This window comes from Trachurus trachurus (assembly GCF_905171665.1).
Source record: "Trachurus trachurus genome assembly, chromosome: 11".
Classification (NCBI taxonomy): Eukaryota; Metazoa; Chordata; class Actinopteri; order Carangiformes; family Carangidae; genus Trachurus; species Trachurus trachurus.
The window spans coordinates 9,604,616-9,624,017 of NC_139904.1; the positions used below are offsets into that span (position 1 = coordinate 9,604,616).

The 19,402-nt window shown below is 40.7% G+C and overlaps 1 protein-coding gene across 1 annotated transcript; it reads right to left on the minus strand.

The window, feature by feature from the left end:
• Positions 1–4,700: 4,700 nt before the first annotated feature.
• Positions 4,701–18,179, minus strand: plekho1a (pleckstrin homology domain containing, family O member 1a; the record flags this gene model as incomplete). Its single annotated transcript, XM_083982414.1, has 10 exons — positions 4,701–5,535; positions 6,141–6,253; positions 6,443–6,605; positions 7,048–7,145; positions 7,876–8,178; positions 8,593–8,694; positions 9,024–9,128; positions 10,777–10,917; positions 16,644–16,793; positions 18,150–18,179. 10 exons carry the CDS (start codon positions 18,177–18,179, stop codon positions 4,701–4,703), a joined length of 2,040 nt encoding a protein of 679 aa, XP_083838540.1.
• Positions 18,180–19,402: the final 1,223 nt, after the last annotated feature.

Below are 19,402 nucleotides of genomic sequence, written 5' to 3' on the forward strand. Positions count from 1 at the left end.
TGCAGCGTGTGGATGTTTATATTCGTTTTTGTTCAAGAATCTATCGTTTTTTTTTCAATGTTCATTAGTAACGGGCTCTGGACTAATTTTAAAATTGTTCTGTGGTCGCAAGTAGCCTAACGTCCTTTTGACCATTGCTTAAATTTTAAAATTCGCTTTACAATTAAATTAAATCGAAATTCGGTCACCGAAGAAGAAGAAGCCGCGGTAAGTCCGAATTTGGATTTAATTTAATTGTAAAGCGAATTTTAAAATTTAAATGATGGTCAAAACTTGCGACCACAGAACAATTTTAATATTAGCCCGGAGCCCGTTAATGAACATTGAAAAAACGAATATAAATGTCGACACGCTGCAGTTGGGAGTAAGGATGGTATGCAATGAACTGATCATAGGTGACCTGATATCTGAAGTAAACATTGATTATGACTGGAAATGCCCTTTAACAGTCTGTGGGAAAAAAAAACCTTCATCTGCTGTGAGATGATTGTTATGCTCAGACGTGACCGTGTTGCACTGGAGGTCCTGAAGATGAAGACTTGATCCCAGTGAAGACCAGAACAAGAGTCGAGTCTCTCTGGATTCACATCAGACCCCAAAGACTTGAGAAGCACCATTTGGTAACCCTTTAATTAACAGGTCGCTAATTACATTATAATGTAAAGAAATAGCCAAGAAATAACGGTCAATCTCATAGTAGGCTAATGTCATGTTTTTCATGAAAGCAAAAGATTAGTAGAAGCTTTTCATGCTTTGAATTTTGTGGGAAAGGCTGTTGTGCTATATCTACGCAATCAATTGTTATTTCTTGGCTATATTTCTCAACATTACTATGAAATTAAGGGTAGTTAAGGGTTACCACACATCCTGTTAGTGTAAACTCATCCTGAAGCTGTAACTGGAGCTAGGCTAACAGTTTCCCTCCGCCTCCAGTGATTGTGCTAAGCTAAGCTAAGCTAAGCTAAGCTAAACCAGCGTCCCACAGAGATGAAAGATGAAACAGGAGGTTTTATCTAAAATAAATCAGACTGGTGCTCTGAGGTGGATCCAGTTTTCAGCTGCAGAGACACGCAAACGCAGCGAGCAGCAGATTAGTCATCAAGAAATGCTCACACATGCATACATAATCACACACACACACACACACTCATGCATTAGACACACGAACATGTGTGTGTGTGTGTCTGTGCTGTAAGAGGTGGAGCTGTGTAATGGAGCGATGCTGTTTGTCCTGCCCTACATCTGCTCTGCTCTTCATTACAGCTCACTGACCTGTGTGTGTGTGTGTGTGTGTGTGTGTGTGTGTGTGTGTGTGTGTGTGTGTGTGTGTGTGTGTGTGTGTGTGTGTGTGTGTGTGTGTGTGTGTGTGCATCCTCTCTCTAACTGATGATTCTCACACTGGGATGTCGGCCAATGGCGCAACTGGATGCAAAGGTCATGTGACTGTGATGTGGAGGTGTCATTTCCAGACCCGAGTCCAGAATCCAGAAGAAGCTCCTATAGACCAGTGGTTCTCAACCTTTTTTACATCAAAGACCCATAAATTGACACAAATTAGACCATGGACCCCCATTGGACAACATTTTCAAGCAAACACCAGAAATACACAAAGATTTGTTCTGAGACTGAATAACGTTACTTTTTTTTTGTAGGCTACATTCAAATTAGGGCCAAATGGCGTGAATTTTGGAAATATTATAGATACATTTCTGGAAAAAAAGTGGTACAATTTCTCCAAAAACGTTTAAACATTTGTAGGAAGAAGTGGTTAAAAAAAAAAAATCTCAAAAGAAAGTAAAAAAAAAAAAAAAAGTTTAAACATTTGTAGGAAGAAGTGGTTAAAAAAAGAAAATCTCAAAAGAAAGTTAAAAGAAAAAAAAAGTTAAAGATTTTCTACAAAAAAAGTGGTAAAATTCTCAAAAAAACAAACAAACAAAACTAATAATAATAAAAATTCTCAAAAAAAAAAAAAAAGAAGTGGTAGAATTTCAAGAAAAAGTTGGTGACCCCCTTGAACCCTCTCAAGGACCCCAGGGGGTCCCCGGACCCCACGTTGAGAACCACTGCTATAGACCATCCATGATTAAGATACAATACCATATGATAAACTTATTATTGATGCCACGACAACACACAAAACAACAAACACACAGCTGTGATGAGTCATTTGGTCACATTCAGACTTTTTATTTTATTAACTTTTTATTCAAACAAGAAAAAAGAAAAAGAAAAAAATCAGCCAATGACGTGAGAGAGTTCTTCACCTGGACTGAGGAAGTTGAAGCAGGCGTCTGAAATAATCTCATCATCCCACTGCAGGTTCATTATCTTTGTTTATTTTGCATGTGAACACGAGGTCTGGATGCTCAAAACAGAAAATAAACAGTGTTTTTTTTGTTTAGTTTAGTTTAGTTTTTCCTCATGGCTCCATTTACCCACAATGCATTGCTGTTTACAGTAGTTCAACATCATTCAAAAACATCAACATATAAATATTTAGTTAAACGAAAGAAGCAAGAAAGAAAACAACATTTAAAATAACTTGTTTTCATATTTTTGACAAAGTGAACATGATGTAAAATTATACAGTGAATCGTCTTTTTTTTTTTTTAAATGTGCATAAACTTTAAAATAAATACAGACTTTTCTTTTCTTTTCACCTACAGAACAACGACTCCATGCTTTCACCTCTGACAGCGTCGTCTGCTACAAACTGAGTTCTTCGTCTTCGTCTTCATCATGACAAATGTGCAAAAAGAGAAAACGATGGTGAAAACATTGTGAGCAACAAACGGAGATAAAGAAATGTGCATATTTAACGTTACGGTACCAACACAACATGTGACTTTAAACAGAGATTTAAATTATCAGCTGATATTTGAACTGTGTGAAAAGGGTTGTTTTATGTCATCCATTTCAGTGTAAAAAAAAAGAAAAGTGTTTTGATAAAGAGAGAAATTTGTTTTTAATGTAAGACTGTGGGTAACAATTATTATTGTTATCACTGATTAAAATATTAGTTATGTGCGAGTCAAGTGTTTGCCTGAACCAGAACTTTTTCATATATATAGATATTTCATTTTCTGATAAAACTGATTGAGTACGTAGTTCAGCACTAAACATGGACTATAAATATCTTAATTAGTACTAAAGTGAGTACTTTGTTTTTCTGTGATGACATGCACTTTTAATTATATTCATAACATTAACGTGTCATCACTTAGTATGTCTGTGACATGTCTCAAACACTAAGTTAATAAATTGCTTGTGTGTCCATGTGTGTTTATATTTAAACTGTTTATCTCATGTTTATTATAGATTTACAATTGTAAAGGATCATAACCAAAGCATGTTTACATTATTGATTTTTTTTCCCTTCTCAAAATCAATACTGGTCTCAAAACCAGTATCAGCCTGATTAAATAAAACCGTAGTTTGTAAACCAAAGCCGGTCTTATTAATAACTTGATCTTGAAGAAGGTAGCTGTGTCAAAATCACATTTTTTAGGCCTTTTTAGCTTTTTTGCTCTAAAATTAAATCTGAATTCAAGTTTTGCAAAAGAAAAACCACACGTCACACCTCATACCTCCCAACAACTCTACAACAATCAACACTTCCTGTTCTGTAACACAACACATAACTCCTCAACAAGTGACACAGAGACACTGTTTTCTCTGTATATTATTGACATTATTGCTTATTCTCCTCTTTTCATGACGTGGAAGATGTAACTCCCTGATTTTTGTTGTTGAAGTAAAAAAAAAACTCCCTGTTAATGTTCATCATCACGGTTGAAAACTGCAACAGAGAGCTGGAAGTACATTTTTTTTAGGAGGGAAATGTGGGGCTACAACTAAATTAGAGAATTTATGAGAATTTATAAGAAGATCATCTTAAAAGAAATGTCACACAAACATACATAATATATATTAGCAAATAAATCAGGTAACAGGTTATTCAAAATCTTAATTGTTCGCGTTAAGAAATGTACAGCAAACTCACCCCACCCCCCCGTCATGCCCGTAGGAAACATAGTGCTCTTCAGTGCCGTCATTGAAAAAGATTCCCATTGTAAAAACATTGACATCTTTGCTTGGAAAAAAAGTGTCTTTGACAAACTGTCTTCTTTCTTTTTTCAAAAACCCAAATATCTCTTCCCAAAAATTCACCGGGGAAACATCATGTGTGAAATCAACAGAGAGGCTTTTCCACTTCACCTTCAGCAGCAAAAAAAAAAGAAAAAAGAGAAAGAACAAAGACAAAGAGAAACGTGCAGCACCATTAGAGAAAGTGAAGGGTGGTGCCTCTCCATTAAAAATCTATTTATTCAAATTAAATGTGACACATCTGTCACAAAAAAGAGACTTTGTGGAATAAAATGGGCAGCAGAAGTGAGAGGGCGTCTGACTGGTGACAGTCTAGTGCACTGTGGAGGATTAAAGTCTTTAAACCTCCTGGGAAGAACTTGTAGATTGCTGGTTTCAAAATAATCCACATTTGCTTAAGCGTTCATGTGCATCCCACTGTCCCCGCATTAAAAGATGAAAAACATTTCAGCGGTTAAATTACAAACTCCTTTTTTTTTTCTTTTATGCAAATCCTGACTCCTGACTTTTGTGCGTGCTGAAAAAGCGTTGCCAAAATTCATTGAGAAAATTCGTTAATTCAATAAATACTTGTAGTAGAAAAAAAATCCTCATCAAGGTGTCGCCTCTGACTCGTCGTCGTCCTCGGGTGACGTCGGCGAAGTCGGCGTGTCTTCCTCGTCCGCCGTTGCCGCTGACACCGCCGCCGCCGCCGTCGTCGAGGGCGTCATCTTCTCGTAGGTCCTCCTGCGCTGCCGCCGTAGAGTCTGGCTCTGCAGCTCCTTCACCTCCTGCAGAACCTCCTGCGCCTCCTTCCACGACGACACGGCCTCTTCCAGAAGGCGCTCGGCTTCGGCGCGCCTCCGGTCCACCTCCGCGTCCCCCTCCTCCGACAGCAGCGAGGGCGGCGAGGCGGCGAGAGGCGGTGGCGGCGGCGCACACGGTTTGTTGTCCGGGGTTTTGGACTCGAAGGACCCGGAGGAGCTGAGGGAGTTCTTCTGACTGGGACAGGGCGACTCCTTGCCGCTCGCCAGTCGAGGCGAGTCGGCTTCGCTGCCTCGAGGGGAATCGGACCCTTTAACCTGAGAGGAGTCGGACGGCGGCGGCGATTCGGGCGATTTCTGCGCGGGAGAGTCGTCGTCGTCGTCTTTGTCCGGACCGGAGGAGCCGGGCGACCCCTTGAGGTTTGGCGAACAAATCGTGTCGGAGCTCTTCGACCGCGGGGAGTCGTCGGCGACCGTGAGACGAGGCGAATCTTTCAGTCGCGGGGAGTCGTTGGCTTTAGCGGCCGGAGAGTGGGATCCTCTGGAGCGAGGCGAGTCGGCCCCCTTGGAGCGATTCTTCTTGGCTTTGGACCGAGGAGATTCTCTCCCTCTGAGCCGAGGAGACTCTTTGCCCCGGAGGCGAGGAGAGTCGCTGCTCCTGCTCCTCGAAGATCCCGATGACCGGCTGAAGATGACAACAACAACAACCACAACCAATTAGCCTTTGAGGTTCACAGTGCAATTTTCACAAGCCAACTTTATTCAAGTTTACTGCAGCTACTCAACCTTAAAATCAACCCCCTTTTCTTGTGATCCAAACAGTGGGGTTTGTGTAACTCTCTTTTCCTATTGGTTAACCCCCAAATAGTCAGATCACACATCCTCACAATGGAGGGAGGGAACAACAAAAGTATGGGAGAACTAAACAGGGGAAACCATGGTGAGCACCAAGACCCTTACTGGGCCTGTTGGTTTCAGGTAGAAGGAAGAAAGCGGATAGTTGATCTGTTCGCCACAAGTAAAGACAGAGTAGTAGAAGAACTTTCCTTTGTGGACAAACCTTGTTACCTTCGTCTCAAAATTGCATTTAGTTGGAATTAACAGTAAACACTCCTGGTATCTTGAGTGAACCCAATCATTTCGGAGCCATTGTGTGAGAAATATTGAATCGTGGACAAACAGTCCATGGTACAATAGAGGACAAATCTTTTATTGGATTGAGTTGGAGAGAACAGTCCACAATGTGGGAGGACGACAATATGAGAGATTAGTGAAGGTTATTGAACCGACCTGGAGTGCGGAGACTCTGAGCCCCTGAGGTGATGGAGTCGAGGGGAGTCGATGCCCTTCAGGTACGGAGAGCTGCCTCCTCGTTCTCGCTCTGCTTTGGCTTTCTGCAACTCCTGTCAATCAAGACACACCGTTAATCTTTATTGTCTCCTGTTTTACCATCTAAGGTCAAAATGTTTTGCTTATTTTGTGGAAAAACAACAGCAACTAAAAAGAGAGCAGATGCAGTTTCAACACAAATAATGTTTCCTGTGATGAAACCGATCAATAAGGAAATCGATTAGACTTAGAAGGGTAAAGACCTGCAGTCTCATCTCCTCCAGCAGCTCCTGAGCTCTCTGCATCCTCTGGGCGATGAGGCTCTGCAGCTGACCGACCGGCTGCACCGACGCCCCTCCACCCGCCTCCTCTTCCGTCGGACACCGACGAAGGGCAGACCGCAACTCTGAACGAATCATCGCCGGTCTGGAGACAGGAAGCAGAAGAGAGAGAGTATGGAAGAAGGATTTAGACTTTTAAACTTTTATGAACAAACTTGAAGTGAAGGGTTCTAACATTTTGACTCATTGACTGAACATTTACTTTTCATTCCTTCTAAATAATTACCAAACCATCCATCAGGTTCTAGGTTTTTTTTTATTTTAATCTTTTAGAAACTTGAAATTTCATCATCCATCACATCCTTACTTTAAAAAAAAAGGTATCTGCTTCACTTTGACACCATTACAGATGGAGGTTCAGAGGCTTTTAGATATGCACTAGGAACAAGAAGACATGGGTTTATGGTGACCTCCAAAACCTGCACCTTCACTGTGACAAGATTATAACACAAGTCTGACAGATCTTGAAGTTATTACACAGTTTACAGGGATGGATGAAGGAGGTTTTTGATTCATTGACTGAGTACCTGGAGGAGAGGACTTCATCCATGGAGGCACAGCGACTCCGGCCCTGCATGCTGAACCTCTTCCCAGGCTGTGGTGTTCGAGACTGAGTCTGAAGGACCTGAAATGAAACGTTTGGTTTTTTAAATTATTCTTTCTCACAATTTTGTTCAGTTCTTTTGTTCAGTTTGTGAAATCAATCAGTGGAAACCTCAATAAATTTGGACTTGTTTCCCCAAGATGAGATGTTTTTATTCTGTTTGAAGGTAACATATGCAGGTAGACTCTGCATGATTTGTTCAGACTGTTTCAGATTTCTATTGTATCCTTGCACACTTTTTATTGCAAGTCCCTCTGTCTTCTATTTTTCTATTGTATCTGTCGTATTTATTGTTTCTGACTGTGATTATTAGCTATTACCATTAGGACCTAATGTATCCAGTCACGGCAAGCTTAGTATTTATTGTATATATTCATTGCTCTTTACCTTTGTATATTGATGCTGTTTCTATTGTTTGTATGTTGATATTTAATATTTGAATTCCTCACACCCAGACGTGTGGGAAAGTGATTGGTTTGTGTCACACAGCCACTCCTATTTAAGATGGCTTCCTGTGTTGGCGCAAACATTTGCTTGAAAAAGGTCTAGCACCGAAACGTTGCAATACAATAAATTCTGCAAGTTGGCCATGTGTGCGGGAACTCTTCTTTTTCTATTCAGTTTGAAGGTAAAATATGGACGACTGAACCCAGACATTACGCACTGAAGTAATAGATTCATGAAACCACATCACATAATGAAAACAAGTATTGATCAGTAGAACAGGAGTAGGATCAGAGTTTTACTTTACCTGCTGGGTCTTGTGGACCTTGGAGGCCTCCAGATGGGACTGTTTGCCCCAGGACCGCTCACTCCCCCTGGGCAAACTTCCAGTCTTCACCTTGGCCTCCTTGGAGATCACCCTGAGCTTCGAGACATCGGTGCCGGACCGCTGACGACCGCCAACGCCCCGAGATCCGACGTCCCCCCTCTGCAGGTCGACCCTGAAGCTGTTCTCCCAGGACTCCTGAGAGTCGTCGTCGTAGTCTGGGCAGAAACCGTCCTCCTCGGCAACAAGGTCGAGGGTCAGCATGCCGTGGGAGGAGGTGGACGCCTGGGATAGGTGATACAAAATCAGTTTTGTAAATATAATGATATTAAGGTTTGAACAAGATTTGGATTAAGAAAAAAATAAGGTAAAACCTTTAATTTACAGGCCGCTAATTATGTGATAATGTCAAGAAATAGCCAAGAATTAACAAGTAAGTGGTCATAATGTCTAGAAATAGCCTAGAAATAACAGTTTCCCAAAAAATTCAAAGCAAGAAAAGTATTTGTAATCCCTTGCCTTTAAGAAAAATTGAGAAAAAATTTAATTGGCCGTTATTTATAGGCTATTTCTTGACATTACTACGCAATTAATTGTTATTTCTTGATAATTATCACGTAATCATCACTTAATTAACGGCCTGTAAATCAACGGGTTACCAAAATTAAATTGGAGAACGACCATAGGAGATCCCAGTACCACGGCCATGAGGTGTCCTCTGGTCGGCAGCCGGCGGGCATGAGGGATCTTTGCTCGGTCTCTGGTGGGATGAATCAGCGCACTGTCTTCCTCGATGGTCACCTGGACAGAAACATAGGAACTGACTATAAAGCCCTTTGAATGCCTCATCTCAAGGTGTTCTTGCTGTATGTTGTGTTGTGTTTAAGTCTATGAAATGTCCACGGTTTTGCCGAAAACCAATTTCCCTATGGGGACGAAGTTATTCTTCTTGAAAAGGTAGGCCTTTTTGTTTTTTAAATTTGTGACTCAATTTATACGAATACACATCCGTCATTATAAGGAAGATTGATTGTTTTTAATGAGCTGTAGCCCAATCAGTGTGGTCATACTCAGTAAGGTCTTAGCCTATATAACTAAAGTAATGAAGGTTCGTTGAAGGCCACTCATACCTCGTCTAAAACTCTGTTCTTGGCTTTGATGATTGCCACATTGAGGGCGTTGACCCACGATTCCTTTTCCTCAGGACTCACCGCCAGAAACACGAGGTTGGGAACCTGCAACATGACAAAAACCTTTACTGTGTCTGATAGGCTAGAGTTAATCATCATACAGGACAGAAGAGATAAAGATAAAGAGGCAAGCAGGAAAAACTTTGAAATGATACAGATCTTTTTTTTAAGTGAGTTTTAACCTGTCAGGATGAAAGTCCAGACTAAGGTGCGTTGTTATTGTTGTAGCTGATGTGAGCTAAGTTTTCGATAAAACTATAGCCTAATTAACATGTTTTCAGTGTAGCTAGCATGTTTCTTGTTAAGCGCACTTGTAAAGCTCCTTCAGGTAAGCTCTTTGCAACTCCCATTAATATTTAGGGTTTAAACTTTATTTAGGTAAGGTTTGATGTCTCTATGCTACGTCGTTTAGCTAATTTTGTTGAGTTGAGTTTTTGTTACTAAGTTGCTAAAGCTAAATTTGCTAAACTTGACTTTGAATATCATAATCAAAGTCAAGTTTATACGTTTTTACCTGATGTCACAATTTAAGTTTAGCTGTCACAATAGGGGATATGCCGACGGTCACATGACGAAACCTGAAGTCCTCACTTACATACGCTTTTGCCAACGCGCGGAAGTGCGCGGTAAAAACAAAACAGACTACTAGCTAGCGGGTACTTTCAGACACTTTGCTACTGTTCTATTTTATTTTATAAGTATTATATTTGAGTAAAACTGATAAAATGTCGAGTAAAGAAAGAAAATAAGGTGAAGTAGTTCTGTCATAATCTATGACACATGATGAATATGTTTATACCTAAAAACTCAATAACCACAGATTCTAAACGTCAGCAAAGCTAACACTGAATAATTTTAATGTTTTTGAATATAGGCCTGTGACTGGTGTTTTTTCAAACATACCAACTTGATGTTTAGAGATTTCACATTGGACCTTTGTAAAGAGCACGTCCGAGGTCGTGTTCACTTACATTATATCATCACGGCGAGACTTTTGCAACAACATAACGAGATATACTTTGATTTCAGTCGTGTATCGTGGCTGTGGCAAACTGCAGCAGACTGACGTGTGAACATGTTTGGACTCTGCGGGGATTATGCTGCTGTAACTCGTCCTCTGACGGACTAATGGGATTCTACGGATTAAATCTTCTCAGAGCAGAAAAAAAAAACAGCAGCTCAGCCAATCACTGCGGCCGGCTCAGGGTGGGCGGGTGATATTAAATCTAATCCGCCAATCCTGAGACGGATGTAGGAGGGGATTCACCAATGATGTGGCAGTACGAGTCGAGGGTGGGGGGTGCAGTGTGTAATCCCTGAGCATAGAGGACGGACACGGAGGATGAAGATGAATAAAGACAGAAACACTGAAAACTGAGAGGATGGGCTCAGAGTTTGTTCCTGTCGCTGCTGGAGAACTTCATAAAACATATTGAACACAAACGTCACTAATCGCAATCTGTTTCAGACATGTTTCTATATCAAATGTTTTTTTCTTTCTTTCCACTTTTTGAATTGATAGTTTAAAGGTCATTTGCACAAAGATTAATAAATCATTGCTGTGCTCTACATTAGAAAAAAATATTTTAGGTGTAATAGCATTTTAAAAAAGCAAATTCTGACTTATCTCCTCTGACTGAACAAGATGGATTATGATAATGATAATAATAACAAAAATCACATATGGACTCACAGTGTTTCCTGGCTGTCTGCAGCGAAGCACGGTGAAGCGACTGTGGTTCTTCTTGCTGCGACTCTTTGCTTTCCTCAGCTCCTCCGAACGCTCGTAATCAGCCAGGTCGAACACTTCCTGTGCTTTACGCTCGTCTTTCACCTGGAGACACAAGAAAACACACACACACACACACAAGGTTTGTCACTCACTGCCAATCATTTAAATACCTCAGAGTGACGAGACTAGGCCCTATTTAAATGTCTGGGCAGAGAAACTCAACTTCACTTCATTTATTTATAGTATGTGTAGGCCTATCTATCTATCTATCTATCTATCTATCTATCTATCTATCTATCTATCTATCTATCTATCTATCTATCTATCTATCTATCTATCTATCTATCTATCTATCTATCTATAAACCAGTCAAATAAAAAAAACACATAAAAAGTTCAGATTTATAATACAAGGGATTAACCCAAAGTGAGTAGCCTACACGGTCGTTATTGACAGTTTCCTTGAGGCTTGTGCATCATTCCCGTTGCTATGGTTACCTGCACTTACTGTAAGTGGTCTATAAATCTTGAGGTTTGACCTTTGACTGAGGTGAACATAGCCTATATATTACAGTATTTGTGCAAACACCTCTCAGCCAATCAGAGAGCGGGATTCTCTGTCGTCTTGGCAGGAGGAGGAAAAGATGTGATGACAGAGTAAAGGAGCTGTCAATCATCCCTGATCCGGTCTGTTCGGTTTGATGTGATCAGGTTAAAGAGGAGATGAGGTCTGGAGCCAAACACACACACACACACACACACCATATAAAACTGATCTCAGATCTGTTGACGTGTGCCAGTGACAGTGTGGACGACTTCACATGGAAACACTGAGCTGAGACTCACAGATGCACTGACACATAAATAACCGTGTGTGTGTTAACTCAGACTGTGTAACACCTGGGTCCAACATCACCTGTGTTTCAGTCGTCAACAACAAACACAAATACAAGTCCAATTCTTATCAGTGTGCAACAACAGAATAACCAGTTTATTTCTATTCTATTCTATATTGTCTATATATTAAAGTTAAGTGTTTCCATTTCTGTGGTTTTGTATAAAACATGAGAATTTGAGGACGTCACCTTTAATCTAAGATGTGATTTAGGACACATTTCATTGTTTTCTGATTATTTCATATATAAAATGATAAAATAATTTTCATTAGCTCATCAGATCCTACTCCAGTGTTTTTCAACCTTGGGGTCGGGACCCCACGTGGAGTCGCCTGGAATTCAAATGGGGTCACCTGAAATGTCTAGTAATCAAAAAAATAATAATTACTGATAAAAAAAACTAATTATTATCCTTTTTAAATATGATTAAAAACACAACACACAATCTTAAACAACTGTACCTATACTTTCACTTTCTCGAATATAAATCGACTTCAATTAAAATGCAGCATATGAAAATATCTGAGCTGACGCATCTTGATCGCGGGGTCGCCAGAAAAGGTTGGAAACCACTGTCCTACTCTGTTTACAACTGTGAACAACATGATCACAAAAACATGCACTGTCGACACGTGACACACACACACACACACACACACACACACACACACACACACACACACACACACACACAGTCACACTTAAAACGCAGATCAAACACATCAATCAATATGTGTGGTTCCTGAAATCCATGTGGGCCGCATCAGTGTGTGTCCATACAAACAAGGCCACACGGGGGTCACCCAGAGTGTGTGTGTGTGTGTGTGTGTGTGTGTGTGTGTGTGTGTGTGTGTGTGTGTGTGTGTGTGTGTGTGTGTGTGTGTCACGTGTCGAGCCTGGTGTTGACAAATCCGTCAATATCAGAGTCAGAACAATCGATACGGTGCCTGGTACGGAGACAAAATGAGCAAGAACTGATGTCGGTGTCATCAAACCTCTTTAACAGTCGAGTGTGAACACAAACAGCAGGAGGAAGAGGAGGAAGAGGAAGAAGAAGAGGAAGAAGATGAAGAAGAAGACGGTGATAGAGATGAAGAAGAAGAGTGAAGTCATTAGACCAGACTCAGACGTGCTCAGGACAAAGAAGACGATGCGTTAAAAGCTGATTTCTCTGCTCACGGTGACTCACAGAGCGAAGCTGATGCGTCACTGTTGCTCTGATAAAGTCTGAGTCACTATGAACTCACATCCGACGAGTGTTTAGTCAGAATAACTTCACATTCACACACACGACAGACACACACTGATCAATGCGTTCATTAAAATGTCTCATTTTAACGATGTTGTTGAAGTTTTTTCTATGGTCATCGTATCGTGGCCTTTTATTCCAGATGCACAGTATATAATTCAATCTATAAAACCACAGGGTTTAAGATCCAGAGGAGAAAAAGCAACATGACGTCTTTATCATGATTATCATGACTTTGCTTCGTATTAGATATTCAATAAAGAACAGCATCAAACTGTAAAGTTAATTTCAGTAGAAGCTCTGAACAAGGTTGTAATGTACCAAACTCTCATTTACTTACATTTCGGTACACATACATGCACTGAATCATATCAGATCATACTATACATACTTTTTTTGTCATGTAATTATATTTCACACTGTTGTTAAGTCATATTGTGTTGTTAATGCCGCGTCATGTTATGTCTCATTGTATTGTTTCATTTTCTCTCCTGTTTTATATCATTTCATGTAATGTCATATCGTATCATATCGTATCGTATCATATTGTAGCGTATCAAATTATATAATTTCATATAGTATCGTATCAAATTATAGCGTATCATGTCATATCGTATCGTATCGTATCGTATTGTATCATATGAAATTGTATCGCATCTCATTGTATTATATCGCATCATACATTGCCCGTTAAAAAAAAAGTCACCACTTGGATTTAACTAAGCTAATAGGTCAGAGCCTCCCATTGGATAATTACTGCATCATGGATGATTATGTTTCAGCTGGCAACAACTTATTTAACCCTGAACTGATGCAGTCTCATTTCTTTAAACAACCATGTCAGAAGACACATCTCTTCAGAAGGGACAAATTATTGGCATCAAGCAAATAGGAGATTTCTGAGACTAAAACTGGGTTAAGAACTGTCCAACGCATTATTAAAAACTGGAAGGAGAGTGGGGAACTATCATCTTCAGGGAAGAAATGTGGTCCAATGTGACAACAGAGTCCAGACCTTGAAGCAGAAGTAAGCGATCCGGTCGTTTTGGCTAATGCTGCGTTCCAGGCAGGCTTTTGAAACCGTAAATTACAGCTTCAAGTCACAACTTACGACTTAGTAGCGTTCCAGGCAACCCACTCGTGTTTTTCCGACCTGTTTTACCTGTGAAAGTCACTATAACGGCCACTCGTAACTTCCGACCCGTGAACTCGTACCAGATCGAACTGGTACGACTTCACAGGTCGGAAAAACACGAGTTACGAGTTGCCTTGAACGCACCATAACAGTCCTCGTCCCTACGTCGCCACATTCACGGCGTCCCTTGGCTGCACACACAGCCCTGCATGCCGTTCTCTCTCCTCATTGGATAAAAACTGTAGGATACGATAAATGTTTTCTCCTCGGCTCAGAGCAGAGCAGAGGGACTGACAGACCCGTGTTTCAGACCAAACACTCTATGTAAGTGATTGCTGTCGGAAGATATAACTATTGAAGACTTATATTAACACAAACATTCCGCTTACTTCTGCTTTAACCCCACTGAGAGTCTTTGACAAATTAATGCAACTTTGGACTGAAATAAATATTGTGACATTGCAGAAGCTTATTGAAACGATGCCACAGCAAATGCGTGCCGTAATCAAAGCTAAAGGCGGTGCAACAAAATGTTAGAGTGAGTGACTTTTTTTTGGACGGGCAGTGTAGATTGTATTGTATCATATCATATTGTGTCGTGTCATGTCATATCCTATTGTATTGTATTAAATCGAATTGTATTGCATTGCAACACATTGCATCATATATCGTATTGTATCAAATCGTATCGCACTGTATCATATCATATCCTGTCCTGTCGGTTGCTTTTGTTTCAGTTTGTTTCGTTTTGTATTGTGTCGCACTGTGTCCTGTTGTTTCCTTGCTGCATCATGTTGAATCTCTTTGTGTTATGTCTTTTGTTTTCCATCACCACCAGGAATCCACAGGCAACTGTTGAAAAAAAAAGGAAAAAAAAGAGCGTCTTCTCCAACAGCTCAGTGAAGAGAGGAGCCGAAGTGTCAGGGTGAATCCTTCTCAACTTACAGCAGCAGCAGCAAAGTTATTATTAACAATAAAGAACAAAGGATGAGCTGAGTGTTTAATGTTGCGGCATGCAGGAATGATGTGAGAAAGAACAGATGGATTTAAAGTCCATGAACACACACACACAGACAGAGACACACAAACGCACAGTGAACCTTCCCTCAGGCTGCTGCTGTATTAAAATGTTCTGGGTCAACGTTTCTGCTGAACTACAGAAACTAGACGACTGATGATGAGAAAAATATAATTACAGCAAACACACACACACACACACACATACACACACACACACACACAGACTCAGACATGGGTTAACATGAGTCATTATTCTGCTGCTTAGTTCACTTCAGTCGACCGAAGCAGAAACAACATCAGAAGAACTCGACGCTGCTCAGTGCAGAGCTCCTTTACATGAACCCTACACAGACACATCTACTGTATACAGTATATGCTGCTGAATGACAAAGTTTCAACTAAAATTTAATGAAATTGTCCTTTTTCTGTCCCACTCAGCTGTTTAAATGTGTCTCAGTTCAAACTTAAAAACCTGGGATGAGTCTATGCAGTTTGTTGAAGCCTCATCCTGTTTATATATTATGAAACTTGGATGCATTATTGCTGTATTTCCACTTTTATCTGTAGGTTTTTTTAGATAAAATTTTAGATTTTCTTTGATATTACACTGATTTCAGTCTAATGCAGCCACCTGTTTTATCTGAAATTCACATGTTTCCACTTGTGGCAGACTGTGTTTCAGAAATGTTAATGTTTTAGGACTTGGAGGGAAACAAACGACTTCATGTTGATGATGTTAAACTGCTGTGATAATCTGCGGACGCTGAGGGGTTGTGCGCTTAAAACTCTGAGCTAAAGTCTTGGAGCACAGAGGAGAAAGTGTCTGAGTCAGCATCACACAATCATCAGCGAGTGTACACTTACATAACAAACTGTTATATAATGATGTAGCACTGCAGAGTCAGTGTGAACACTCGGCACGACCTGCTGCACCTGTCCTCTGGGAGGCGTTCAGGGACTCTGCAACAATCTGAAATCAGTCAACTCTGACGTTAAAAAAGGAATCGAGCGGCGGCGATCAAACACCGACGCTTTTTAGTTTCTCTTCGGGTTTATAGGGACATAAAGATGACATCACAGGTCACATGGTCTGACTCTGACTCCGTGTTGTTTAGATGTGACTCAAGAAACTTTCACTTCCTCTCTCCGCTCCAATAAAATCTGAATTTCAGACTGAGGAAGAAAGGAGTCTCTTTGTCTAGATGTTTCTTCTTTGTATCAAACAGTTTACTAGAAACGCACACACACACACTCAGACCACGGGGGGTTTAAAATCCTGACTAATCACACACACACACACACACACACATAAGAGGAGGAGAAACCTCACAGATGTTCTTCTCTAATCTCAAACATGCTCACAGGCAGCAGCACAGCGCAGCACCGGACTCAGAAACAGCTTCTTAGTACAAATCAAACACCTGAAGGCTCAGATGTACAGATTTCAGATGAACCTGTGAACACAACACCAACCATGTTTTTTTTTTTTTTTTGTTTCTCAAGGTTTTTATCTCAGGTTTGTATCTCACCTCCTTGTCAGAGATGAACAGGTGGTCTCCTCTCAGCACCACATATCGGTTCCTCCACAGTTCTCTGAAGATGCCTCGGCCGCAGAACTTCCTGATCCAGCCGACCTTCTCCGGCTGCTGGACGACCGGCTGGCCCGAGTCCTGGACGCCCTGAAACACAGCAACAACAGCAACAACAACAACAGACGTTAGAATAATAATAATAAGAAGAATATATGAAGAAACCTGCAAAGAAAACATCTGGAAACATCTGAAACACAGTGAAGATATGGAACCGGGACCAAACCACCATTGATATTTGGGAGTTACTTATTCATTTACTTATACTATTTATTTATACTTTTTAACAGATATAAAGCTGTCTTTTGCACATTTTCTATGTTACATCGTCTATTAATCTGCGGTTGTCTGAAGCTTTTGTATGTTGCATGTGCTGTGTAGTCTTGTCTGTGAGTATTATATGAAGAGTTCATTTGCAAAAGCAGATAATACAAATTAAAAAAAAAAATGAGCTGATGCTTTTGAATTATTCTTTGCATAGTGTTGTTTTCAATAAAGCTTTATTTTTTTGAGATACGTCTTTTTTTTTTACATCTCATCTCCTTGGTCAAAGCCATTCAACTTTGATTTGACTGATATCATCACCTGGTGTAAATAATAATTCAAAATTTTCAGTTTCAGTTTTTGAGGCCAAAGATGAATTTCCACAACAGTGGACAATAAAGATTTTCAATTTCAATCTCAGAAGGAAAGATCTCCAAGTAAAGAAGTAAAAGAGTAAAGACTCAAACAGCTGAGAGATCAACTCAAACTGTTTGTTTTCCTCCTCGACATCTGATCCAACACAACAACTCTCCGCCTGTTGCAGCTCCGGCTTCATTAAACTGGTTCCTGGTTCTGTTCAGACTCTCGGGTTCCGATCTGGTTTAACACAGAAACACTTCACAGTCTGTTTATCTACATCTAGACCACAGTTTATGTCTATTTATATATTTATTTATATCTATTTTAAATCCAGAACCAAAGAGCAGTCGTTGTCTGAACCTGGACGTTGTGTGAATTAACTTTTCAGACATGATGAACCTGATGAAACATCACCACATGTTTATATCATCTTGTATAATTAATTTTTGTTAACGTTGCTTCTGTTTTGTGGCCGTTGTTTGAGCTGAGTTTATGTTAGTTTGTGTGGACTTTTGCATAGTTTTCTGCCTTTTAATCTTTATTTAGATTTAGCCTTCTAATCCTTTAATGTATTATTTGTATGTTTATATCTAAATCATTTTATTTATTCTCTTTTAGGGTGAGTACTTAACATCAGTCCAGGGACAGCAGATGGCATGTTTACACTTGTTAAAATGTTTTATTCATGTGCATTGTCCCCGATTATTAAACCTTTAAATAAATAAAATAAAAATCACGTTCATAACATGAGACAAAAACAGATGGAGATTAAAGGGCCAGTTCACCTAAATTACAATACACACATTTCCTCTGTATCTGTACCCAGGTAGAGACCTGAGCCGGTCCAGACATAGCTGCTGTTAAACCGAAGCAGAACCTGATTAATTTGTCACATTTTATCACTTAAACGCACAACTTTTTCTTTGTTTTTCAAATTAAAAGTTGACATAAACCACAATGATTGAGTCAGATTGATAGATGCTTGCTGCGTTATAGTCGTGTGTATCAACGAGAACTGGTCCTCTTGGGATTACAGGACAGTTTACCGAGAACAAGGCGGGTCATGTTCAGTTCAACTCAGAACCACAGATCTGACTCCAGATCAGCTGGCGGTTACGTAGCAGCTACACGGGAGCTTTTACATGAGAGTTAATATGAAAACATGGAGACAAGTCAGAATCAGGTCAAACATCACAAACAGCAGAGATGAAATTAAAGTAATGAAATGTTACATAATGTTATGATGAGTGTGTTTTAAATGATGAAGTGATGTGAAAATGCTCCAGATGTTAAAAAAAAAAAAAGATAAAAAAAAAAAAACAGTTTATTGATCAGCAGATGAAAGGAAACTGTGATCAATAATTCAACAGGGGGGTGGGGTGGGGTTCATGGAGAATAAACCTGAGCCCAGGTTGTTAACCCTGGTGATGAACACGTGAATGTTGTGGGAGATGATGGTGATGGTGATGATGAACTGGTGATGATGAGCTGGTGAATGTGATGGAGACAGATGCTGCAGCGATGCTCCCTGAATAACAATCACTGATCATTAAAGGCCTGTGATCGCGGGTCCGATCGCCGGGCGATGAATGAGTGACGGTGCGGACGGAGCCGGTGGAGGTGGCGGTCCTGTTCACATCATCCGAGATCAGAGGGATCGAACCTGCTGCTGCTGCTGCTGCTGCTGAGTGAGTGAGTTGAGACCTACCCGTCTGCTCTGGGTGCTGCTTTTCTTCATCCTCCTCCTCCTCTCTGGCCGCCGCTCGCTCCGCGGCTCTTCCGGGGCTCTCGGGAGAATCACGCCGACGGAGAGGCGCTGCAGCCCGGCGCCAGGTCGCTCGGTGTCCCGGTGTCGGTGTCGAGTCCGTCGGTTCCTCCTCCTCAGCTCCGCGGCTGTTGTCTGAACCGAGGCAGCATCCTCCCGGTGAGTGTGTGTGTGATGTGTGATGTGGAGGCAGATGCTGCCTCTCAACGCGCTCGTGCACGCGCTTTGGCACGCGGACGCGCACTGTAGCCTATATTCCCATACAAGAGGAGCGCGACAGTGCCATCTAGTGGCGCGCACACATTACACA